Genomic DNA, 25,770 nt, shown 5'->3' with positions numbered 1-25,770 from the left:
TTGAGGCTTGTGCTTACGCATGTAATGAGTTTACAGTGGAAATGCTTTATTAAATTACAAAGAAGTATCTGTGCAGATATCTTAGGGTGACAGTAAGTTCGATTGTTTATATTGGATTGTTAAAATGTCCAAAAGACTGGATCTAGCTTCTAAAATCTGAGAATAGACACTTTAATCTACAATAATCTGAAGATCTCACTTATGCTTGGCATCGAGTGGACTCTTATGTTAGAGCAGGGGGGGGAAAGTAAAAATGCAGAACAATGTCCTATTAAATTACCAGTAATTGAATTAAAAAAAATAAATAAATATATATATATATATATATATATATATATATATATATATATATATATATATATGTATATGTGTATATATATATACACATATATGTATATGTGTATTATATATACACATATATGTATATATGTATATATATACACATATATGTATATATATACACATATATGTATATATGTGTGTGTGTGTGTGTATATATATATATATATATGTGTGTGTGTGTGTGTGTGTGTATATATATATATATATGTGTGTGTGTGTATGTATGTATGTATATGTATATATATATATGTATATGTGTATATATATATATATATGTATATGTGTATATATATATATATATATGTATATGTGTATATATATATATATATATATATATGTATATGTGTATATATATATATATATATATATATATGTATATGTGTATTATATATACACATATATGTATATGTGTATTATATATACACATATATGTATATATGTATATATATACACATATATGTATATATGTGTGTGTGTGTGTGTATATATATATATATATATGTGTGTGTGTGTGTGTATATATATGTGTGTGTGTGTGTGTATATATGTATATATGTGTGTGTGTGTGTGTGTATATATGTATATATGTGTGTGTGTGTGTGTATATATGTATATATATATGTGTGTGTGTGTGTGTATATATGTATATATATATGTATGTATGTATGTATGCATATATATATTTATGTATGTATGCATATATATATTTATGTATGTATATGTATGCATATATATATATATGTATATGTAACTGACATGACTTCTCTTTTAGAACTTGTGATATGTTATTAAGCTTTCAAATTCTCCCTGAAAGCTGCGCATTTCTTCTAGACAGCGGCTTTCTTTTTATGTTTAAACTTGAATTACACTGATTTGCGCTGACGCATTTTGAAAGTAGTCCCTCCCCACGACAGCATCCAAAGGAGATGCGCTTAATAGGGATCTTAAAGCTAAACACACGCACAGTACACGCACGCGCCTCAGGTGTTTTTTACCAGATTAACACTACCGTGCTGACACATGGCGCGCACGGGGTTTAACGGGGACACCGGGGGTCAGGGGTAGCGGCTGTCCTCTTAAACCCGGCTTCCACTCTGGCCTCGGTTATTGTTCCATGTGGCCGCTGTGGGTGGACGGACGGACGGTCCATCCTGCTGCCTGTTGTTCAACCCTTCCGCCAATGAGAGCCCGGCTCCCGCTCAGCCCCAGTCCAATGAGAGCGGCGGGGTCTGTGCTCGGATCGAGAGTTGGGTTGTTCAATCTGTGAGGAGGACAACAAGCAGCTTTCTGAGTGTACACCGGATGGATGGATGCTGGCGATGGTAACGTTACCCAGCTTTACCATTATCAGGTGTTGCAAATATAGTGAGGGGCACCGATAGGGCCGAGAGCCGCGTTTCAGCAGCCGGCTTCCTGCGGTGAATGTCACCGGGTAGTTTTTTTTTAACGGTTAACGGCGCAGTTTGCTAGCCTTAACGTTAGCGACCGACGGCAGCCGTTAGGTTAACTTCGATTGTCCTCAACAAACAGGTTAGCAGCTTAGCTAACGTTAGCAACTGTGGCGAGCAGATAACGCGAATTGTTAGCTGCTTGGAGCCAAGCGAATAAATCCGTGTTTAACTCCGCGCGTTATTAGGCGAGACACAGCAGAGGGAAGGGAGGGAGGAGGTGGTGGTGGGGGGGGCAAGCGGTGTAAACCCTAAGCACAGCCGCCGTGGATAAAAACGGTTAGCGGCGGCAGCTAAGTTGCTGCCTGCTGGGCTGTCTCGGACCAACAAAGTTGTTGGATGTTCCTGGAGAGTCGCTCTCTGGCTGCTCTTTGTTCTTCAGCATGGTGATGGTGGGATAGCCTAGCATGGCGTTAAGAGCCAGCCTGTCTGAGTCAGAAGGCATCCTTTTTAAAACACGGACAGACACAGTGGAGAAATTCTAACATTTGTGAATATCACATGCAGGAGTTGAGGCGGTTAACTTGTAGCGTGCAAAAAGCGTGGCATGCGACTGAAAAACAGTTGCGCCGACCTGAAAGTTGATGCTGCCATTATTATTTTTATCCATTGTTATTATTATTATTATGTAGTGGCTCATTTACACAAAGAGATGGATAAAAAAGAAAGTGATGTAGCACAGCGCTGGTACTGGTGAGGTACATAACTACATCCATTAACGTTAAGAATATCATTTCAATGGACAGACAGACGTTCATGTCATCATTTCCTTGCCCTAAAGCTCCGTTTTAATTATTGCCCCTGATCAAATGGCCACATGTTGATTTTCTTAAATAACGAGAGCGACATAACAGTTCCTTTTCCATGTGTGATTCCTGTAGATGTCAATCATTTGCCACGTTTATTCACAGTAATGTCAACCAGGGCAGTCGGTGTCACAACTGGAGGAGATTTCCACAAAAAAGTCACTTCCTGAGTTATTTAGTTATGTTACTTTTTGTTAAGAAGTTTTATGGTCACTTGTTTTCAGTCCACTTTTTTGTGTAAAGATAGATTTTTGAGAATTTCCTAAATGCGTGGTTTTCATTAATTGGAGAAGTGTGTGATTTATCTCTGTCGTTGTGGGGTGGGGTGGAGTGGTTGCTTTGTCTGTTTTTTGTTTTTTCATTGCAGCTTTCACCCCTATTTCTCAGACTCTCTCTGGAGCCGCTGGTGCTGACGGTGGGCATGGGTGATCGGGCTGAACTGTCCTGTTGTGTTCTTTGCAGATGTTGTGATGTGTTGTCCAGAATTTGATCACAAAAACTCCTTTTCCAGTTAGTACATCTTCTTTCTTTTTTGTTTTGTGACAGTTGCTTATACACTGCAGTCTTTTCATTAGAAAAACAGAAAACAAAAACACTGGATTCTGCTATCAGCAGTAATCTTGCTTTATTTTTTTTCTTCCTCTACAGAATGAGTTGCTGTTTGGCTGCGGGACGTGTGTCCTATCGCTGAGGCCACATGTGTATCTGGAGCAATGGATCGTTGTAAGCACGTGGTACGCCTTCGCCTAGGCCAAGACCATTCGATCCTTAATCCGCAAAAATGGCACTGTGTCGACTGCAGCACCACCGATTCGGTGTGGGCCTGCCTCAAGTGCTCCCATGTGGCCTGTGGACGGTTTATGGAGGAGCACTCACTCAAACACTTTCAGGAGTCGCACCATCCGCTGGCTATGGAGGTGCGAGAGCTGGATGTTTTTTGCTTTGCCTGTGGAGACTATGTACTCAACGATAACGCAGAGGGTGACCTCAAACTCCTCAGAGGGGCGCTCTCCACTGTTCGGAGCCCGGGTAGGCGCTCACTGCGCTCTTCAACAGGGGGGGAGTGTACTCCCTGGGTTGGGGAAAGTGGGCCGCAGCCCGCCATGCAGCTGGCCTTGCGGCACAGGAGGAAAGCACTCCTGGGGAAAATGCTCCGGATGTGGATCAGCAAACATCAGGAGCTCCAGAATCAGCGTAAAGAGAAACTCGAGGAAGCTAGAAGACAAAAGAAGGAGGTGAAAAAGAGACTCATGGAAGAACTTGGCAATGTTCCTCCCAGGAAGAGTGCTAGGCTTCTTACTCAGGCGCCACGTTCAACCATCACACTCATTCCACGCAAATTTCGCGACCCTCCAGAACGCCTACCTCCTCCTCCTGCCCAAAAGAAGCCTTCACTTTTAACCCTGTCCCGCAAGACTTCTCAGAATGGCAAAGCTGCCAGACTGAGGCGATACTACTCCACGCATGCAGTCACACGACGGAGACTCGCTCCGGGGGTCACCGGTCTGCGCAACTTGGGGAACACGTGCTACATGAACTCAATATTGCAAGTGCTGAGCCACCTGCAGAAATTCAGGGAGTGTTTTCTCACTTTGGACCTGTGTGAGACTGAGGAGCTACTTGCCAAGACCAACCACTCCCAGGGGATGAAGGGGGTGACAGGAGGTGTGGTCAGCAGTGGTAACACAGCGCTGGCAGAATACCCTCTTGGACGTATGGGGAAGGCGGGCTGTTGGAATTTGCCCGTGGGGAAAAAGGAAAGCGTCTCGCCTCCTCCTCGCTGCTCCACCCGCCAGCAGATGTCTCTGTGCCATGAGTTACATACGCTTTTCAGGGTCATGTGGTCAGGCCGGTGGTCTTTAGTATCTCCCTTTGCCATGCTGCACTCTGTGTGGAACCTCATCCCAGCTTTCCGTGGATACGACCAGCAGGATGCCCAGGAGTTCTTGTGTGAGCTGCTGGACAAGGTGCAGCAGGAGCTGGACACAGAGGGGTCCAAAAGGCGGATAGTCATCCCCATCACAAAGAGGAAACTATCCAAGCAAGTGCTAAAGGTTCTCAACACCATCTTTCACGGGCAGCTACTCAGCCAGGTGAGACTCCTAACTTATAACTGCATGCAGTCAGTGTTGTCCAGTGTGATGTAGGTTGTTTTGTTTGTGTATTTATCTCTTTTCCCTCTTGCTTTCCATTTCTGCATGTCTGTTGTGAAGTTCTGGGCTAATGCCAAGATTTTGACTTTTGTGTTTTGTTTTGCTTTCATTATTATTTCTGTATATTTATATTCCCCCTTTGTGCCAGAGACACAAATCTGATAATAAAATAAGTAATAAATGTTAATTAATAAGTGATAAGTAAAAGGATAGCGTTTTAGTCTTCATGCCTTTTATTTTGAAAATTGACCATGTTCTTTACTCTCCTGGGTCTAACTTCCTTCCTACAAGATGAAGACAAGATTAAAAAAAAGGAGAAAAAAATGACCCAGTGGTATTTTTAGTAGGTGCTGTTTCTGGGATGCTTCTGCAAAAACATGCTTCACCGGGTACAGTTCAGCTGTAGTCATTGTTTTGAAGAGGTGTAATCAGCTCCTGTAGCTGTCCTTCAGTTAGTCCCCAGTTAACTTTGAACACTGAGAAAATTCACATGAGACATCAGATAAACGTCGGCCACTGACATCAGTAAAAGGTATCAACTTAGGTGCTCTTACCAATCACAAAGGCCCATATCAGTTAATATCAATTATATATAAGCTGAAATTTATACACTGTGCTGCAGATACAGATGCCATGGATACAGATTTCCAGTTAATCAAAGTCTGTGGTTGCATGAAAAAACTGTGATGTCACTAGGGCTGGGCCATATCATACCGTTCATGGTAATACCGGTATAATGTTGGGCAACGACAAGAAAATGAAATATCACGATAGAATATGGGTAAAATGCGCGTGCGCAGTGCCTTTGTTTTCATACGCACATGGCGAAAAAGGCACGGCGGCGACAGAGAATGACAAGGGCGAAAGCGGATTGTTGAATGAAACGGATGAACCAGAATTGGTTTGTAAAAATGCTGCAACTTCAGTGGTGTGGAACTGGTTTAGCTTTCGTCCGTCAGATACACAACAAAGCACTATTTTTGGTAGAGCGTGCTAGCGGGCCGTCATTATTACCGTGTTTTTTGGTAAATACGGCACACTTAAAATCAATCATTTGATTTTTCTGAAAATCGACAGTGCCCATTATAATCCCGTGTGCCTTATGTTTGAATTCTGGTTGTGTTTACTGACCTCAAAACGATTTTATGTACACGGCGCTCGAAAATGTTTTAGTACGACTTTGCTAAGCTACGAACCTGCACCGCTTGATGGATTGTCGGCGCATTACGGCTATCTTAGGCAGGAGCCTCGCGGAGTGATACATACGGTGCTTCAACATAATATTACTGTATTGTGTGTGTATAACCTCTTTTTAAGTTTTGTGGATATTATACTTGGTTATGCTGAGGATATGTCGGCCAGTTTCTACTGGAAATGCTTTTTGGTTGAACTGTCAGCAAGGAATTTGCATTTGCACTGTTACGTTTTTATATAACTTTAATGCAAAAAAACAGCTGCTTGTTTAAGTGAAAATACATGTTTTGTTTTTTGTTTTTTTTGCACTAATAAAATTGTGGAGTTGTAAAGTATTTTGTCTAGTGTCAATTATCGTCAGTTATATCGTTATCGCAAATTTTCAAATCTATATCGTGATAAATATTTTTGGTCATATCGCCCTGCTCTAGATGTCACATCACCACATTCCTATAATCATTTCGGGTGGTGCATGAGGAGGACCAGACTTACACTACAATACACTACAATGGTGCGTTGTAGTGTATTGTCTCTGTGATGTCCACCTATAGCTGCTTTAGAATCACCAGCTAACCTTACATCCATGTGTTTGGACTGTTGGAGCACGGTGGAGTACCCAAAACGCTTCCCATGCAACATGCACGCATTACACAGAACACCCTCCCCCCAAAGTCCAGCAGTTTCAAAGGCGACACTCTGCAGTTCTAATTGCGATTTAATTTTTAAAATTCAAAATTCAATCCACTTCAAGGTGATGTGTTTTTGGTGTTGTGAACAAATAAACAAACAAAAAAAGTCTTAACTGCATCTGTTCAGCTCTGTTTGCAGGGTTTGACCAATCACAGTTAAGATTGTGAGTTTAGTAATAAAAAAGAGGCATGCATCTGCATTAAAGAATAAAATGCAGAGACACGGTGGGTTAAGCAGTTGCCTGGAAGAGCAGGCCAAAGAAGACAGTTGATTGATTGTGATCATGTATGAAGAGCATAAACCTGTGCTGGAATGTAGTTAGAATGGGGAAGTGTCTGGTTTTGTAATTCAGGCAGATATTTTTGTTTCATTTATTAAATCAGTTTATTTATTTGTTTGAACCACTTTCCAGAGTTCTGCTACAGCTGAAACTTGGAATCGTCGTCACACTCACCTTTGCTTGTGTTCCTCCTCTTCTCTGTATGTTTTAGGTGACATGCCTATCCTGTAAGCACAAGTCTAACACAGTAGAGCCATTCTGGGATTTGTCTTTGGAGTTTCCAGAGCGATACCACAGCATAGACAAAGGCTCGAGCTCGACGGCTTACCAGCGTAGCTGCACCCTCACTGAGATGCTGTCCAAGTTTACAGAGATGGAGGCTCTTGAAGGCAGCATCTACGCCTGCAACCACTGCAACAGTCAGTACAATGTTTAATGCACCACAAGCCAAGCTCGTCTTAAGTTCATTATTAGCTGATAAGACTTTGCTTCTTAAGCTCGAGTTGAATAAATCTGTATTGTTTCAGGATATCTGCCTATTATATGACAACTTGGATGCATTCTGATAAAGCTGCTTATCAACCCTAAAATATCAATTAGCAGTTAAATTATTCTCTTGATTCATCAGACAGAGAACTGGATAGTGGACCATACACTTGGGTTCACATGATGAATGTCAAGAATTTGGATTCTAATGGGAATTGGTTTTAAATAAGTTATTATCCAAAGTGGAACTTAAAGTTATAGATTTCCCTTCATGATTTATTCATTTTGACTCCGGACCCTGCTTTTTCTTTAAAGGTCAATGCAGTTTTTCTTGCGAGGTATTTCTATGAATAACTGAGAATGTCAGGACAGCAACTTGTAAAAATGAAGCGTTCAGAACATTTTCCTGTTAATCTGATGGCATCGGAACTAAACGCACACCCGGGTCATGACTAATTAAAAGCTGTCATTTCATTCTCATCAGACGCACAATAGTAACATGCAAACTGTCGCATAAATGAAGAGGATTGCACAGGATTACGACCGCATGCATGTGTTTCCCGACGTTATCAGTTAAAAGACTTGATTTTTCAGGATGGAGAGAAGTTCGTCTCCGAAGTGTTACACATGCATTCAGTGTGATCCAAATGCATAAAGCAAGATTTACAAATGTATGTATTGATGTGTGTGTAGCGTTTGAGAACACACAAGTAGGTGCTTCAGTCCACGCAATTTCAAAGCAATTTTACCACACGCGAAACTGTTTTACAAATGCGCACATCCACATTTGAATAAATATTGAATGAATACTGATCAGCTGCTCACAATTCCTGTGCATACAAATGTCTGAAACTTTACAGACATCCTCCTCACGAATGGCCTGGCACGCACAGATCACATCACATGGTCACGTAGGATTTTGAGACAAATTTCAGGCTGCCGGCTTCGCATACATCCAGAAATGTAAGCTGCATTCAACTACTAGTGTTCTGTTTTCCTGCATTTTTCCTACTAAAGTAGCCATTTCTTCTAAGTAAACAGAACAACTAGTCACCCCGCTACTAGAAAACAGATTTTCCAGTTATGTAGTTAGAAGTTTTCACTGGAATGGAGACAGGATCTATCAGGAAAAAATGTTTAAGTGATTCATTTCAGGGAGGTGAGGTAAAAGCTGCTGTATTTACTGAAGTGCGAAGTCTTGTGGTCCCAAATCATCAAATAAACATCAGTAAAGTGTAAACACTTACCTCAAGTATGATTTGTCAGGTAATGTATTGTCAGATTTCACCCATGGTGTGCATACAGAGTACACTGTAGAACTGTGGGTGCATCTGAATGTACCCGTGAGGAACATTTGTGTGTAAAGTGACCTTTACCTGAATGACTGAATGCTTTCAACAGATTAATGAAGCCAACGGTGTTATTTATTTATTCATTGTCTAAGAAGCTCTTTAATCTCCTGCTGACAGCTCCGGCGGAGGCAGTGACTTAAAAACTAGGCTAGCAGCTTTGAGAGAGCCACACAACACTTTCGCAAAGCCTGAGATTTTGCAAGAAAGAGTCACTTGTGCAGCGGAAACAAAGCCTCGCATCAGTAACCTGTGATCTCCTTGTTTCATGGTTTCAGAAAGAAGACGGAAATCATCCCACAAACCCTTAGTTCTGTCAGAAGCATGTAAGCAGCTTCTGATCTACCGTTTACCTCAGGTTCTCCGGCTGCACCTCAAACGCTTCAGGCAAGTTTCTGTAAAGGCTGATATATATAATTTTTTTTTTTTTTTTTTTTTACTTCCAAACCAAGTTCTTTGAAATTTCTCAAAGAAATTTCAGGATTTCCTGTAGTTTTGATCTTGTTTTTTCTGTTTGCGTTGTGAACTTGGGGTGCTCGACCTTTATTTATTTTTTTTGTAAGACGAGGCTTGTGAAGTGTAGCAACACTAACTATCGCCTGTTGTACGGCAGATGGTCGGGGCGGAACCACAGGGAGAAAATCGGCGTCCATGTGGCCTTTGACCAGGTTCTGAACATCAAACCATACTGCTGCACAGGCTCAGGTCACTCTGTCCACAGAGGAGGCTACACCTACGATCTGTCTGCTGTAGTTATGCATCATGGTAAAGGCTTCGGCTCAGGGCACTACACCGCATACTGCTACAATACAGAAGGAGGTGAGGAAGAGCGCACAGCATCCTGTGGTTTATTTAAGATGCAAATGTTCTGCTGTGTTGTTGTTTTTTTTTAACATCTTTTTTAATGTGCATTTGCTATCCTCAGGTTTCTGGGTCCACTGTAATGACTCTGAGATGAAGGTTTGCAGTGTGGAGGAAGTGTGCAACACTCAGGCCTATATTCTCTTCTATACCCAGAGGTCTGCTTAGGTACCTCTCGCTGTGATGATAACCTGTGCGTGGAAACTTAGGGCTGCATTCACGAAAAGGTTTTCTGATGCTTTCCCAGATGTCATAACATTTTAGCAGCACAATCCAGATAAGAAGTATGATAGTGGTGAGTAATGTTGCCATAGCTAGTAGATCAGAAAGCTCTGGGTTTATGTCTTACTTTTGACTCTGTAAGAAAACATTTTCGTAAATGAAGCCCAGGTTTCTCAGCCTGTAGGACCAGCGTATTGATTCCTGGCCTGAAGACTGTGGTCAGACTCTGTCCTGCTGAACAACAACAACAACCATCAGGCTCGTGTCTGTTGAGTCTGGGAACAACCAGGCGCTCTCCCCGAGACAGCATTTTACATTAAAAAGGCAACACGGATTCTGGACTTTGGAGCGTTTGGCCACAGTAATGTTGACGATGTGCATTTTTACACGTAATCGCGCGTTTGACCGCTGAGCTTTACATGAAGCGACACATTTTTAACGTTGCCAGCGACCGCACTGATGGTCCACGCTCCATGTTGCCTTCTGCTCAGCTTTTTTAATTATCGTGAAACGTCAGTTATGGAAACTTTTAATACTCACCCCTGTGTCATTTGTATCTCATCATGTCCTCTCCCTCAGATGTACTGCTGTGACTGGATACTGTGTCTTAGGCTCAAGGCTCTCAGTGAACACGAATAGGTTTTGTTTTTAGTTTATTTTGTAGCCGCTCTGTTCCATGAAAAGAAGCAAAAAGCACGAGTATCAGACACTCAGTGGAAAGCTGCGGGAGGAGCTGTTGCTGTCGGCTCCCGTAACACCTTGAAGTGTCTGCTCCTCCTCCTGCGGTTAGACCGGTCTGAGCCTGGGTTGGACATGCCGCCTCTCTTAACCTGCCGGAGACGGGGCGCGAGTTAAAGGGTAGATACCGAAGAATGTGTGGTTTCTTTTTCTTTCTTTCTTTTATCTGTTTTTTGGGGTACCCATTTTTGAGTTGAGCACCTGAAAGCAATATATTGTACATCTCGCATCTTGACAGGAAATTTAAGAAAATCAGGAATTCTTCTGCTTGTTATATACAATGTGTTTTGGGGGTTTTTTTCTGTTGTCTTTTTTTATTTTGTTTTCTACTCTGCTGTTTCTATCGAGGTCTTTAGATTTTGCTAGGTTGTCAAGAAAAACTGTGTTTGATACGAGTCAAATGCAAAATACATTTGTGAACTCTGTGACAGTTGGAACAATCTAATGACGATGAATGTCTTACTTTCTAGCGGTCAGGTGTGGCCATGCCACCAGCTCTGATCCCCTTGAGTTCTGTCGTGTACTGTAAGAATACCTGTCATAAATGTAATGGTCATATGGGTTTTGCCTGACAGTAATTATTAAAAAGACAAAACAAAATTGAGATGCTTTGGTTCTCTTGCTTATTTTTTTTTTTTTTTTTATATAGTATTTTTTCCAGAGGGAGTGGTGATTCTGATTAAAAGAAGGTTATGAGCAGCTTCATGAATTTAGCTTCATGGCTGAGCCAAGAGAGTAAAGTAGAACTGAAATAATCAGGTTACCAGATGGATGCACAGCTGATCCGAGGCCTAACCACTAATGTGTTCTTAGAAATATAATCTGATCCAGCCAAGGATGGTGCTCATAATCAAATGTAAATCTCTTTCTTGCCTTAACAGTAAAGTGATCAGGGGCGTGGCCGCCACTCCCAAATGAAAAAAATATGAATCAGTAATTGTGATCCATAAACATGCCAACAGTGTCTGAAACAGCATTCTACAAATGCTCCCTTAAGGTATGTGTATGTGTTTAAATGCTTAAGATCAATCAGCTTATGGGACTCTTTCACACTGGAAGCTCCTAAATTTCCCTTTTTCCATGCTTCATATCTGACTTTTATGGAAGATCTATGTTACTTTGTTTGTATGCAATGGTCAAGGGTGGAGCAAAAGGATGGCCAAGCTCACCGCAAACTAACATTTACCCGTCCTTCGGGCCTACCTCTTCCAACCAAAGGTAATCCGATGATTATGCACACAGTCAGAGCTGGAGCTTTATCCACTCTCTGCTGCTTTTTTATGCTTCCCATGCATTCACATTGTAACAGCAAAACCACCCATTTATATGCAATAATCTTACAATTATTATAAGCAATCAAAAGAGAATACACTTTGGTGCCTGCATATGCAAATACGTTTTTAAAAGTAAAAAAAACAAACGGGTGTCGGCGTGAAGGACGATGAGGAGATGGATCAAGGTCAGCCTAATATATGAAATCATTTATTTCTTACATTGTTTAATAAAACAGCAATAATTCTTCTTTCTTTTCTTTTTTTGCAAACTGGATATAAACTTTGAACATGCCAGTTAAGTTGACACTGTGGATAGTAGCAGTTCTACAATAGATATAATATGAAAATGCATTTGTGGACAGAGCAGATTTTTACACTGTTGAGTCAGTATGGTGAATTGTAGCAGATTTTTTTTAACTATTCATTCATTTGCAAGAGAAAAAAAAAAGGAAAACGAAAGAAAAAGCACTGCTTCAACACCAGAGAAGAATGTGAAACAAACCGGGAATGACACCGAGTGGAGATACGACAGATCCGCGCTGCAATTCTGACACCAAAATGGCAGTTATAGAAGATTCAGTCTGTCAGTAATGACATGTTAACTCATGCCAGCTAGATGCATCTCAGTGCACATATGAGGACATGCATGAGCACATAACATTCATGGAGAAAAGAAGAAAAAACACCTTGTTCCTCTCAAATACACATTAGCTTCAACATGAAGATTACAGCAAACATGATCGGGCATTTTATTTTTGCTCCTGTCTTTGTAATGAATGTATCATAAATCATTAGAAAAAGGCCAAAGATTTCTTGCAAGAAACTCAGTTTTTGGTGACAGCGATGCGATCGACGGTTGGTCATCAGTGCCGGTACATGTGGGTGAGAGGGAAGGATGTCTTTTGTCACTTGGCAAGCAGAGAATTTCACTTGTTTTTGCTCTGTAAACACCTCTCGGCGCTCCCTGTAGGCCGGGTCTCGACTAAAAAGTGCCGTGCTTTGTTCTCTCTCACTCCGCCTTCAAACTCAAAGGGAACTCGCCGCAGTGGCTTTCATTTCACTTCAGTCTCTGGGTCCCTTCAGTGATGGCGAACTGAGCTGGAATCAGCTTCTCTGATCCCCTCCTCCTCTTCCTCCTGTAGAGTGTCTTTCAGGAAGTTTAGCTGGGCAGCAGCCACAGCTCCACAAAGTCCCACTGCTTCCACAGCACGAACAGCAGCAATGTCAGCAGGACGGTGGCGGCTACGCGGGCCCGGGTCTTCATCAGAGGGGTGATGAAGTTGGCCAGAGTGGAGACGAAGACCAACAGCACGGCCATGAGCGCCAGGATGACGTTGATGAGCTTCCCCAGCAGAGCTCGAGCGTTGGCATTCTCCACTCCTTCTAACTGGACAACCTGCTGCTGCTGCTGCTGCAGCTCCAGCTTGGTGATGCGGGTCAGGCATGACTCGACTGCCTCCTGTGTGTGCAGATCCCAAAGAAATGAACCCACTTAGTGCGATTTTGTTTTTCAAAACCTCATTAAAAGGCCTGAAAATCTAAGACACCTTTTACAGGGAATGATAATGTCTTAATTCAACTGCTTTAGTCAGAGTTGAAACTACCTCTGAAAATCACAGTCAGTAAACACAGTTTGTACGTTCACGTCTTTGAAGCATATACAGGTTTTGGAGAAACATATTGCCCACACACAGCTCTGATCCCAACTTCTAGCAAACTCCAAAGTCTCCAACGATCTATCGGAGTCTTTGTTTTTACCTGAATGTCTCTCGCCCTCTCATACGACTGGTAGGCGACTTTCTCCTCCATGCTGGCGAGCTCCTGTTTCAGGTTGGTCATCTCATTCTGGTGCAGCTCCGTCAGGTCATTCAGCTGCTCTTCAAGTCGCTCATACCTGAACACACAGCGCAGCACACACTGTACTCCAAAGCATGCATGTCAAACTTGTTTTACATGGTTTATCTACATATTTAATCCCTGTGATGTCATTTATTTTTCTTTTTTTTATTATTGTGGACTCATTGTACAAAACATACATTTAGTAGAGGGCAAAAAAATAGAAGTTTCCTTGTATTTAATTCATCCTCTGGTTGTTTGTTGCTTTCTACCATCTACCACTCTACCATCTTGAAATTTTGTGTGATGGTAGAGATCAATAAGAGCTCAGCTGATTTCATTTGGGAGGAAATCTGGTCATGGTCACACCAAATGTAAAAATCAGTATAAACTTTATATTACCCACAGTGTTTTATGGATCTTCAATCTTCACAACAGTATAACAGGCTTGAATGACATGATTACCTAGGTTGGCTAAGCATTTGACCTTGACCTTCATTTTCTAGCGCCCAAGGTTAAAAAAAAACATTTGAAAGGGCATGGAGAGAACGCGCTTGTAATTCTTTTCAATATGATGCCCTAATTGATCACGATGACAAAATCACACACTGCATGAAGAAATGTCAAAATCTGAAGTTATTGCAGCTTATTGAAGCCAAAGATTTTGGCCGATTCTGCACCAACTGTCTGGGTAAAGATAATAAAATACACTAGCATTTAAGGCTTTAAGGTCATAGGTCAAAGGTCAGACAGCATGTTGCAAAACAAAAGCTTTAGTATACTCCTTGACCTTCAGGGGGAGTTGTGCTCTCTGAGTGCTATTGTTGTTTATCTATTACTTAATTAATAATGAATTATTAAGTGAATAATTAATTTGTGTTGCATGCACTGTTAGAGGGGAGGTGTTTATCAGAAGGAAAAGCTGTAAAGCTCTGAAAATGTAGTCAGAAATTTCAAACCCGATGCCCTCCTTCACATTTTCCAATAACGTCTAGTGGACGGCACTTTTCCGGCCACTTTTGGCGACTGGGCCTTAATTTTGACACCCCTGCTCTAAAGTACATATTTAATGATGATTTTAAAAGGAGCAGTGGGGACTGAGTTGTTTTTTCCTTGTGTGAATTGCATCTTGATGTTCAGTGTAGCACGTTAGTGATTGCTTTTCTTTGCAGGGACATCTACCTGTATCTCTCTTCCTGCAGGCACTGAGTCATGTAAGAGTAGTCGCTCTGCAGCTGGCCCTTCATGTCCTCGATGGCGTCCTCCATGTGCGTCTGGCTGGCCTTGATCTCCTGCAGACCCTCAAGTAAAGAGTCCCATGAACTATGCATGTGATGGTGATGGTGGTGGTGCCCGTCCAATCTGGGGCTCCCCATCGTTGGGCCTAACATACCACCCCCTCCTCCTCCACCAGCCCCACCAGAATTACTGCCCGCTCCGGATCCAGACGTGGCGCTGGAACACTCGTCGTCGCTGCCGTACTTTGGGCTGGAGACCAGGGTGGCGCTTCCACTCAGGGCGCGGGGCGTGGGGGTGTCTTCAGCGTGGCCCCCAACTCCGTCCTCTAGCGTGTCTTTTAGGTGAGCAATGTTATCAGCACTGCCAAACTTGTTTCTTATAAGACTGGCAAACTCTCGTGGCTTGGAGACAACGGCCGTGTGCGTGAGAGCAGAAACTCCTCCTTTAACCCCTTCAACTACTCCACCTCCGAATCCACTTATCCCAGCACGAACGTTGGCTCCCACGTCCTTCAGTCCCTGCTGCATGTCCCGCAGGACATCCTTCGGCTGCCGGGCTGGCCCATTCTGTGAAGAGGGGAAAAGGAATGAGGAAGCAGAGAAGTGGAGGATCCTAAAGGAGAGAGCTGATCATGTTATGAGGGTAAGTTTTAACCCTCATAACACAGATGAGGAAAGCAGTCCCTGTGAAGAATCAGGTGAGGCACAGGGGGGATGCACTGGTTTAAATAAGTGTTTGGGAAATCATCAGTCTATTTCTGGACTCCACTGCGCTCCCAAAGATAGACTGAACACTTGTTCAAGTCACTCATAAGATAAATGTTCCAATAGACCACGAAGAAAGACACGTGCATACACACACACACACACACGCACACGCACACACTTACCTGCTCTATCTCCTTCAGCTTCTTGTGGTAGTGCTCTAGTTTTTTGTGTAAGTGCGCAATAGTCTGTGCCGATTTCTGGTTCTTCTTCTCGAACACTTGCTTGATTCTGGACGCCTGCTGTTTGTCCGCGTTGTGAGCCAACTTCAGGTACTCCGCCACGTTGTCGTCACGCGCCTCCTGCTCCACGCGAATCTGCTCGGTGACCTTTAGGATCTTCTGCTGCAGATGCTCCAGAGCAGCACGTGTCCGCTGCGGCTCACCGGCCACAGCACCTTCCGCTCCCCCCGCCATGCCCCCAGACACCGACCCCACCGCCGCTGCTGCCCCCGCTCCGTCCATGCTGATGTTGGTGTCAGAGCCTCCATGGCTGGTAGTGGAGGGCAGGCCTAGAGTTGCCACCTCACTCTTGTCCAGCTGAGGGGACAAGAGGGCAGTGACTTGCTATTCAGGGGTGAAAAGAGAGCTACAACTGCTCCAGATACATTAGAGGTGTTAGTCAAACTAAGGAATCAGAGCCTCATCAGTATAAAAGTGTAAAAGTAGAGATAACAAAGGTTATTCAGATAATAACATCTTCACTGTAGCTGACTCTTCACAGACTGGGTTTTACAAGAAAAGAAGTTCATCTGCAGACATGTGGTGCCAACACAGGCTGTTATTATTGGTGTTATATTCACATAAACATTACTGTGCAAAAGTCTTGAGCCACTCCTTATAGCTATGTGTTTTAATGGGAAATAGGTGCAGTGATTTACATGTGCAAACTTAACATAAATACAGCACATTAAGGCAAACAGAGTTTGTACAACTCCAACAAGCTTGAAATTCAATATTTTGTTATGACCGCCTGAACTCTCTTCCTCAAGCTTTCTTGTAATTCTTGTAATTTCTTTAAGTAGCCTTCAGGGATATCCAGGATACTTGAAGGACATTCAAGGTCAGATGCATCTTTTAGGTCCTGTGTCAGGGCTTTCCTTTCCTTTCCTTTCCTTTCCTTTCCTTTCCTTTCCTTTCCTTCCTTCCTTCCTTCCTTCCTTTAAACTTTATATTAAGCATTATTCAAAGATTCAGCTAAAGAAATGGAAACAAGTTATATGCTGTTGTGACAGGCTGCTAGTAACAAAGTGCCTAGATTAGACTTATTAAAAAATCTATTATTAAATATTTATTAGATATGATGCAATTTAAAATCGGTTCTTTGCTAATGTTCTGTCACATATAGAGACAACACTGGTTCATCCCTTGAGTGAGATGTTGTTTTTGTTCTTGAATGACTCATAGGTACAAGGTACAAGGACTGGACTGAAAGTGAGAACAAACTTTGAAAGACCTTTGGAAAGCCGAAGCAAAATATAAAGAGACAAGGGTTGGCTCAAGACTGGTGCTGTATGACAATAAAACAGTAATGCTTCGTTTATAATTAAAGTACATCATATAGGTCGCATACATAAAACACTCAGTTCATTTTTAGTTGTGTGTAATTCAAAAAATTATCTTCACAGAAACAGACAAAATGTAAAGTATTTGAATCTTTACTTTCTGCAGGAAACAAAATTTCTTCTGTTTTTCTAAACTGCAGATTATATTTTCCAGATCTCAACTGCCAGAAACAAAACACCTGAGTAACCTCAGTAAAATCACTCAACAAAATAAATAAACCTCCTTCGATGGGACTGTCAAAATGTGTCATTTTGCCCACTCGGGGCATATTAGCTTTAACCGATCTAGCGGAGAGATTAGAGACCACATAGAAAGGCCACCATGCATTAATTAGATGATGCTTCCTGCCCTGCTGAGCCTCAAAAAACGAAGAAGGAGAAGAAGACGATGACGATTAGTTAAGATCGAAGCAAACTACACATGTAAACCCACGAAGGTGTGCAGCACGTGGCGTGTACTTTAATGCTAAAGACACGCTGAGCGTGTATGTAAATCTATTTCTGCCTGAACCTTCGTCTGACTTTTCCTTCAGAAAAACAAAAAACATAACAGCCTGAGGATGTAATCCCTTTTACACGACGAGACCCCGCGTTGACAGATCCACGCGGGGATTCCCTGGTCAGTATTATATGTTTATGTGCGGCTTTGGCAGATGGCGCGTTTGATAATGACTCTCCGCCTGACGTCAAAACGCAGCAATCAGACCCTCAGACACGAGTTTGGGCTCACACATGACGAGAGCAGTGCTGTGAGATATTTCTCACAGCACTGCTCTCGTTTCTGTCTGCGGGATGGCGCGAGGATTTATTTTACATTATATCTGCGCGACTGCGTGAAATGAGCACGCGCTGTGATTGTAAAAGTAGGTTACAATCACGGTGTGATGGAGAGGAAAACGCATGACTGCAGCCCCGTGATGGAAAAACAACAAATCATTTTTTCCTGATCTCTGAAAAAAATAGATGAATAAAAAGTGGGATGCTTTTTTGAGTGGCTATCACTCGCAGGATCAGAGGGGGTGAAGTGGGCAACCAAAAAAAAGCGCAAATCGGCATATAGCGACGGCTGTGGTGGTGCTCAAACCTGACGCGGTGTCTCTGTTTAAACGTGTAATAATAATAATAATAATAATAATAATAATAATAATAATAATAATAATAATAATAATAATAATAATAATAAAAGATCCACGGAGCGACGCTGTGGATGAAGCCGAGACTCCTGAAGGTCGGGAGAGAAGCGGTGAGGATGAGGATGGAGATGGCAGATGTCTATGGCGTGAAAACAAGAGGACAGGGTGATGCCTGTGCATTCTTCACTCAGCGGGAGACGCGCGGGGACGTGATGCCAGCGAGCACGCGAGGACGAGACACAAGCAGCGCAGGAAAATGAAAATGAAAAATTTAAAAAAGGAAAGAAAAAAAAGGATATCAGAAAACGTTACCATACTGCTTTAATCCAATTTTTGCAGTGCCATTGCAAGTCTGTGTTCGAGGCCCATCCTCCTCCTCCTCCCTCCGCCTCCCCCTGAGCTCACCGAGGAGGAGTCCCCCCTCCTCAAATGTCTTTACCCCCAGCCGTGGGTCTGGCTAACTGTCACCTCCCTGGATCCTAACGCTCCATCGTTAACACCATCGATATCTGCAGCCTCCCTCTCCCTTTTCCTATCTCTAATGCTCCGATCTCTCTCTCTCTCTCCCTCTCCTTTGTGTCATATGCTCCCTCCGCCTCCCCCTGCTTCACTCTCCTACATCTCTCTCTCTCCCCCTCCCTCTCTTTCTGTCCCTCTTTCGGTCTACATGCAAATGCTATCAGTCCTGCCCTGTAATGGATGTGGGAGCTAAGGGACAGATGATGGAGGGGCTGGGAGAGCTTGGCGCAGGCGTGCAGGTGCCCCCGTGCTGATAAGGCCAGAGGAGGGAGGGAGGGGGTGGGGTGAGTGGAGGGAGGGAGCGCTCCACTCACCTAAACTAACTCCAGTACAAACACGCGCACTTCGCCTGTGCTGGTGTGGGACTGCAGTGATATTGTGCCAAAGTACACAATGCCTCAGAGCGCCGACTCGCTCTCGTAATTTGCCTACTTCACAAAAGAGTGAAGAAAAAAAAGTGGTATCACAACAGCAGAAGCCAGTTTGCATGACTCGGCACTACTCGAGGATATATTCACCCAACTTCAGATCTCTCTGTGCCTGACGGTGCGTCAGGATGTGTCTCCGCGGAGGGACGCCCTCTAAAAAGGAAGCGTAAAACACGCTGTCATCGTCGTCTTCAAAAACAAACTTGGAATAGATTTCAAAGAGGAACTGAGAACAAAACAAGTAAAAGAACTGGAAGGTATAATAAATAAAATAGACTTCAACAACACTTGATTTTAGTGTGTTGTTATTTTTAAATTATTGTATTACTTATTGATCGTGGCCCAATAATAGCAAGAGGTAATACGTTAACACGCTTACTGGACACTTTATTAGGGTGTATTCAACCTCTCCTTAACATAAATATTTAATTAGCCAATCACATGGCTTCAGGTCCATGTATTTATGCATGCAGACTAAGGAGCTGCTGAAATTCAAACTAAGCATCAGATTAGAGAAGAAAGACGATTTAAGTGACTTTGAATGTGGCATGGTCTGCTGTATTTCAGAAACTGCTGATCTGCTTGGATTTTGCTGCACAGCCACCTCTTTACGGGAATGGTCTGATGGTCGGGAAAAGAGAAAATATCAAATTAGTGAGCGTCAGTTCTCTTGGAGAAAATACCTCATTGGTGTCAGAGGTCAGAGGAGAATGGTTTGAACAGATAGACAACAGAAACTCAAATAACAGCCAACGTTACAACCAAACTATGCACACCATGTTGCCAGTGACGTCAGCAAAGAACAGGAAACTGAAGCCACAATTTGCACGGGCTCACCAAACTTGGACATTAGATGTTTGGATAAATGTTGCCTGGTTTCAGGAGTCTCGATTTCTGCAAGAAATCGATTTTCTGATTTCTTGCATACTTTGGGCCCCTTAATGCCAATTGATTAACATAAAAAAAAAAACACCACAGTGGCCTCCACAGTCACCAGATCCCAATCCTGTAGAGCATCTTTGGGATGTGATAGAGCATCATGGATATGCAGCTGACAAATCTGCACCAAATATGTGATGCTTTCATGTCAACATGGACCAAAATCTCTGAGGTTTGTTTCCAGCACCTTGTTGAATCTGTGCTACAAAGAGTTAATGCACTTCTGAAGACAAAGAGATCCAACCCAGTGCTAGCGAGGTGTTCCTAATAAAGCGGCCAGTGAGTGTATAATGGCCTTAATGGAGAAATGACAAGTTGTTGTACTGTTGCACAACACTGCAAGGGTTCAACCAAACTAAGGAACAGTTTTACCGCTGATACTAAAAAGTAAAGTGACGACACATTAAAGACACAAGGCGGTTCATTTGACCATTTTATTGGATTTCATAATAATTAAACAAAACCTAAATTAACACATGACATCGTATCTCACAATAAATAAGGACAGATTTTCACTTGTAGCCTTGAACAAAACACAATACAGAGGAAATGTGCGCAAGCATCTACAAACAGAAGTGCATTCGTTGTTTGGGGTCATTCGCTTATTTTCTCGGCTTCGGAGCATTTGTAAGCTTTCTGTTGGTGAGGGTTAGCGTCACAGTGACACCCATTCATATTACCCATAGCAGCAGGATTTGCTAATGTAGACATAAATAAGTGCCAAGAGGGAAAAAAAAGAACAAATTTAAGGCAAAAAAACCCAAAACAAAACATATCATTAGTTAGATTGCACAGTGAAAATAATAAATGTGACATTTTAGCTTAGTATACATTTACTTATGATGAAGGAACTTTAAATACCAAAAACAAATGCCAGTAAAGGCACTTGATACTGGGTGTTTATGTGCAATACTGCAGTTTAAATGATTATGCTACCTGACAATGCCATATTTAACTTTATAGATAAATCTCTTATACATATATAACTAAATAAACGTGTTTAAGTGTTCCTAGTCTACGTTATCAGTATCAGAGTCTGGGCAACCGAAGGACATCAAAAATCAGCTGACGTAAAGTAGATGGAAAAGGATGGAAGAGGACATGATGGCACTTCTGTCTTTTACAATCTAAGCAAAGCAACTGCGTGTTTGAGATGTCAGAACTCTTCAAGCATCTTCCTTTGATTAAAAGATGGTCGATAAAAGCACTGTATACAGCTGGACATAAAAAGTATAACATACTTCGGAAAGTAAAAAAAAGAAGACGACTGGTAAACCCTTGTGATACACATGTAGAAAAAATGCTGTAGAAAAACAATAATGGATTTGAACTACGGAGCCAAAGAGCTTTGCCCTCTCAGCTCACAGACATGATGAGGCTGGATGATTTTAATCGACACATCTCCAGCGGATGTGAATGTGCTTTCAGTGTGGCTGAATGTGCAGTCGGGCAACACTTTGGCACCCCCCCCCCTTCCCCAAATGAGTGTAAATCCACTGATTCCAGAGATTACTGTTAATCTTCTCTGCTCAAATGTCGCATTCTTGCCACTGAGGGAAAAAAACACCAATCTCCTCAGAGTGACTACAGTACCCTAATTAAGTGTTTTGTATTGACGTGTGGTTGAGGTCCCTCCTGGGTGCACGGCCAGAGTCTGTGCGGGACGTGTGATTCCTGAGCGTGGCCCTGTCTGTGAGGTTCTCTTGGCATATTGGCGTTTCTCCACCGAACATCACTCGCCGGATTTGCGGGGCATCCACACTACTCTTCTTTTAGCCTGGTAGAAATCTGTTGGGATAAAGCGCAGGAATTTTAAGCTCATGCACTCTCACGTAAAATGACGAGACTTCTCGCTTTCAGCTACACGTACCTGTGATGTTCGTCTGCTTCCTCTTCAGCCCCGTGTTCTCGCCCTTCTCCGGTGTTTTCTCCAGCATCTCCTGGCTGTGCGTGCATTTCCCCGGCGTACCGGGGATGTTCTCCTTCTCGCTCTGTGCCGTCTCCACCCTCCCTCTCTTGGGAGTAACTGTCGCTGCTGACCTTTGGCCTTCAGGTTGTCCGAGATCCTGCAAACAGGACCTGTAGAGCAGAGGCACCCTAGTGCTCGGGACACCTTCCCATTGGAAATCACTGCTCTCCAGAGGCTTGTCCAAGCTAAAGTCAAAGCCCCACCGTTTTGAAGCCTCCTGAAGGTCGCTACGCATGGCAGCCTGGTACTCCACCTGTAGCTGCTCTCGGTCCACAGGCCCAAACAGGTTTCTCCGGGCTGGTCTTTTTCTCAGAACCCCCAAGATTCGCTTGTGAGAAGCCATCACTCTACACTGATGGAAACAGACAGAAGATCTCTGGTTAGAGTAACACTGATTGGCGTTTTGCTTTAAAAAAGTAGCAACAATAATAAACCAGGCATGGCATATTTGAAAGTTAATTTTGTCTCCATTAATTAAGCATCTCCAGCGATGAGACTAATCCTCCCAGACACTCGGTGCTGATGAAATGTTGCACAAGTAAAACATGCAGTGACTTCTCTGAGAGGAGAGGAACTTCTGCGCCAGTCTTATTCTAAACCTAGCAAAATGAGTTCTGTAATCCATTACAAATGCATCCATCTCAGTTACTTGATACTGTCTCGAGTATGAAAGTAAAAATCAGTCTCACCATCTTTCAAACCAGCGTAAAGCTCCTCAGTGAACTAACACACTGGTCTCACTGGGCAGCTTTTTATACTAAGGCAGTGACTCACTGAGCGCTCCTCCCTCTCTCTGAATCACTGGTACATGCCAGGGCATAATCTCAACCAGACATGTAAGGACAAGTCCTAAGCAGCGACCAACAGCGCAAACACCGAGAATCACCACCAGGTGGCAGTATCAGGCCCCCTGCAGATTAAAAATCAGAGGCGGTGATTTGTGAATCCTATTTCCAGATCTGCAGATCTGGACGGGACTTACAAACAGCAAACACTTTACTGCGAAGGCTACAGGAAGGAATCAGGTGTGTCTCAGGTGGATGTCATTAAGGCCATCCGGGAAGTACTGGGCAGAATTCCCAGGATTTTCTTTTCAGGGAACAATCATGAGAAGCAGTTCCCATCATGATTATCCAGCTGAGAACAGCAGGAGGGGGAGAGGTCACTCTGATTAGAGTTTAATAAGTGATGAAAATAATGACGATGAAGAGAAGTGCAGATGAGGCAGAGAAGCAAATCATCAACACAACCTGATAACTGTTCACTGGCACCTTAAGTCCATTGTTTTTTTCAACAAAGCTTTCAATAAACACGGGCTTTAAAATGACTCCTTATACTGGGAAAAACTGGGGAGCCAAAAATAAATCCAATTCACCTAGAATGAAGTAAAACATCAGAAATAAGGAAACAGTTTGGGAGAGGGTGAATACACAGCTTGTAGACACCATCCTCCTCACACCCTCCCATTTCCATCCACTCAGTCACGCGTATGACGCGGCGTGAGAGGAGGGGGCGGAGTGATTCAAGCGAGTGGCGGGAGAACGAGTCATGCCCGGGCGGCGCTGGAACCGGCTCGGACCCTGCCCAGTTTACTACACGGGTCCACGTGAGGCTGGAACTCGTGCTGGCCAAACTGCGCTGTCACTGTCTGGAGCCCTTACCACCCCTGCACACCAATGAATCATAACCACACACACACGTAAAAACAACCGTGCGGGAAGCTTTGGTAAAGTTTTGAGTTGATACACTGAAACCAGCTAAAAGACATACAAACCCAACAACAACACGGGGACGGCGGTAATCATGGAAAGGTGTAATTTATGGGATTAAACGAACAAATAAATAAATAAATTAGATTTAAAAAAAGATAAAATATAGTTAGGACTGAACCTAAAAGTAGCTCCTATAACATTGCAGGTTGTATAGCTATATAATGTAAACAGCGATTTGTTTTAGAGTTGTATACACTAACAGGCCAGTCACAAGTGAACACACCAAAGCGCAAAAATTCAAATTTTTAGTTTTACTTACATTTTAATTCAAAGACAAAAAATCTTCCTTCTTTCAAACTTGCTGGGGGAAACCTGACTGTTATCCACCTTATCTTGCTGTTTTTCTGATTTCCAGTCTTCACAGCAGCTCTGAAGTAAATAAACGCCCGAAGCTGATGCTATGTAACCCAGCAGATTCACAGGAAAATACTTCTCCGTGACACTTTCTCCTAAGATTTCTTACAGACACGGACTCCTGCTAAACTTTTATGAGCTCGGGTACCCTCCTCTCCAGTCCAGAGGTGGAGACTCGGGGGACTCGCACACGTGAATTTGGCCCGGTAAACACACGAGCGCACGTGAAACTTGGCTCGGGTAGAAGACGTGAGGAAATTCCAGTTCAGGACACAGCCCAGCTCAGCCTCCCCCTCCCCGCCTCTCCCTGCCTCTCAGTGCGCATGACAGAGCGCAGCGGTGTGTGTACTTGTCCCGTTTCCAGGATACATGACACATCTCGTTTGCTTCCTCCCATTTCTAAAACAGCTCACGACGCGACGTTTCGGTTTCTGTTGACATCACAGAGCAGACAGCAGCGAAGGAGAAAGTAGAAGTAAAAGTGGAGAAACTCGTAAACAGTAAATGGAACTACACTGGGCAACTGCACTCATGCGCTCTTTGTACCTGTGTCCAATTTAAATATATCCCTCCTGTGGTAACCCCCCCTCCCCAAAAAACTCACTATATGTATCGACCACTTCACTATGACAACATTCACCGGCCACTTCATTAGGTACACATGTTCAACAGTTTGTTAAGGTCAATATCTAATATGCCGATCATATGGTGGAAACTCAATATATTTAGATGTGTAGACACGATGAAGATGACCTGGTAACGTTTAAAGTAAGCATAAGAACGGGGAAGAAAAGTGATTTAAGGGAATTTGGTGCCAGATAGGCTGGTCTTTGTATTTCAGAAAGTGCTGCTGTGCTGGGATTTTCCCACATAAACATCTCCAGGGTTTGCAGTATTGTCCAGAAAAGAGAAAATATCCAGCAAGCAGCAGTTCTGTGGGTGAAAATGCCTTGTTGATGTCAGAGGAGGATGGACAGACTGCTTCGAGCTGATAGGAAGGCAACATAAACTCACATAACCACACGTTATACTCAAGTTATTCAACTCAGTTCAGTTAAAATTGTTTCTTTACACGGTGTCAAATAACAACAACAATCACCTCAAGGCACTTTACATTGTAAGGTAAAACCCCTACAGTAATATGAGAAAACCCCATCAGTTAGAGGACACCCCCACCCCCTCATGAGCAAGCACTTCTGGGAAGGAAAAACTCCCCTTTAACAGGAAGAAACCTCTGACAGAAGCAAGCTGAGGGAGGGACAACCATCTGCTGTAACCAGTTGAAGGTGAGGGGAGGAAGACCACCATAAGGCCACACAGGGCACCACTCCTGTCAGCTAAGAGGAGGAAACATAGGCTAAAATTGGTACGGAGTCATAAAAACTGGACACTAAAAGACTGGATACATGT

At 43.0% G+C, this 25,770-nt stretch overlaps 3 protein-coding genes across 7 annotated transcripts; 1 reads left to right on the top strand and 2 right to left on the bottom strand.

Moving 5' to 3' along the window:
* The first annotated feature begins 1,524 nt into the window (after nt 1-1,524).
* Nucleotides 1,525-11,173, top strand: usp49 (ubiquitin specific peptidase 49). 3 transcript variants are annotated; one of them, XM_004544790.6, is made up of 7 exons: nt 1,525-1,664; nt 2,984-3,106; nt 3,245-4,689; nt 7,125-7,332; nt 9,027-9,135; nt 9,362-9,567; nt 9,674-11,173. In XM_004544790.6, exons 3-7 carry the CDS (start codon nt 3,310-3,312, stop codon nt 9,775-9,777), a joined length of 2,007 nt encoding a protein of 668 aa, XP_004544847.1. In that variant the 5' UTR covers nt 1,525-1,664; nt 2,984-3,106; nt 3,245-3,309; the 3' UTR covers nt 9,778-11,173. The 3 variants fall into 3 exon arrangements, with proteins under 3 accessions (XP_004544847.1, XP_076740126.1, XP_004544848.1); XM_004544791.3 differs by lacking the exon at nt 1,525-1,664 and adding an exon at nt 1,722-1,872; XM_076884011.1 differs by lacking the exon at nt 2,984-3,106 and having other exon boundaries at nt 1,534-1,664.
* A 915-nt stretch (nt 11,174-12,088) lies between these two features.
* On the bottom strand, nt 12,089-19,107 carry tmcc2 (transmembrane and coiled-coil domain family 2). Of its 2 annotated transcripts, none has more exons than XM_004544793.4 (5): nt 18,692-19,107; nt 15,808-16,221; nt 14,862-15,484; nt 13,602-13,737; nt 12,089-13,302 (listed from the first exon to the last, which is right to left on the bottom strand). In XM_004544793.4, the coding sequence occupies exons 1-5, from the start codon at nt 18,692-18,694 to the stop codon at nt 13,003-13,005; spliced, it is 1,476 nt and encodes a 491-aa protein (XP_004544850.1). In that variant the 5' UTR covers nt 18,695-19,107; the 3' UTR covers nt 12,089-13,002. The 2 variants fall into 2 exon arrangements, with proteins under 2 accessions (XP_004544850.1, XP_012772890.1); XM_012917436.4 differs by having other exon boundaries at nt 18,697-19,107.
* A 1,578-nt stretch (nt 19,108-20,685) lies between these two features.
* cdkn1a (cyclin dependent kinase inhibitor 1A) lies at nt 20,686-24,611 on the bottom strand. 2 transcript variants are annotated; one of them, XM_004544796.6, is made up of 3 exons: nt 24,266-24,611; nt 22,136-22,586; nt 20,686-22,053 (listed from the first exon to the last, which is right to left on the bottom strand). In XM_004544796.6, the coding sequence occupies exons 2-3, from the start codon at nt 22,575-22,577 to the stop codon at nt 21,998-22,000; spliced, it is 498 nt and encodes a 165-aa protein (XP_004544853.2). In that variant the 5' UTR covers nt 22,578-22,586; nt 24,266-24,611; the 3' UTR covers nt 20,686-21,997. The 2 variants fall into 2 exon arrangements, with proteins under 2 accessions (XP_004544853.2, XP_004544851.2); XM_004544794.4 differs by lacking the exon at nt 24,266-24,611 and adding an exon at nt 22,924-23,036.
* Between the last annotated feature and the right edge of the window lie 1,159 nt (nt 24,612-25,770).

The sequence above is a fragment of the Maylandia zebra genome, linkage group LG5, assembly GCF_041146795.1.
Source record: "Maylandia zebra isolate NMK-2024a linkage group LG5, Mzebra_GT3a, whole genome shotgun sequence".
Taxonomy (NCBI): Eukaryota; Metazoa; Chordata; class Actinopteri; order Cichliformes; family Cichlidae; genus Maylandia; species Maylandia zebra.
The sequence above is the reverse complement of the archived record's forward strand: the minus strand, read 5'-3'. Positions and strand labels throughout refer to the sequence as shown.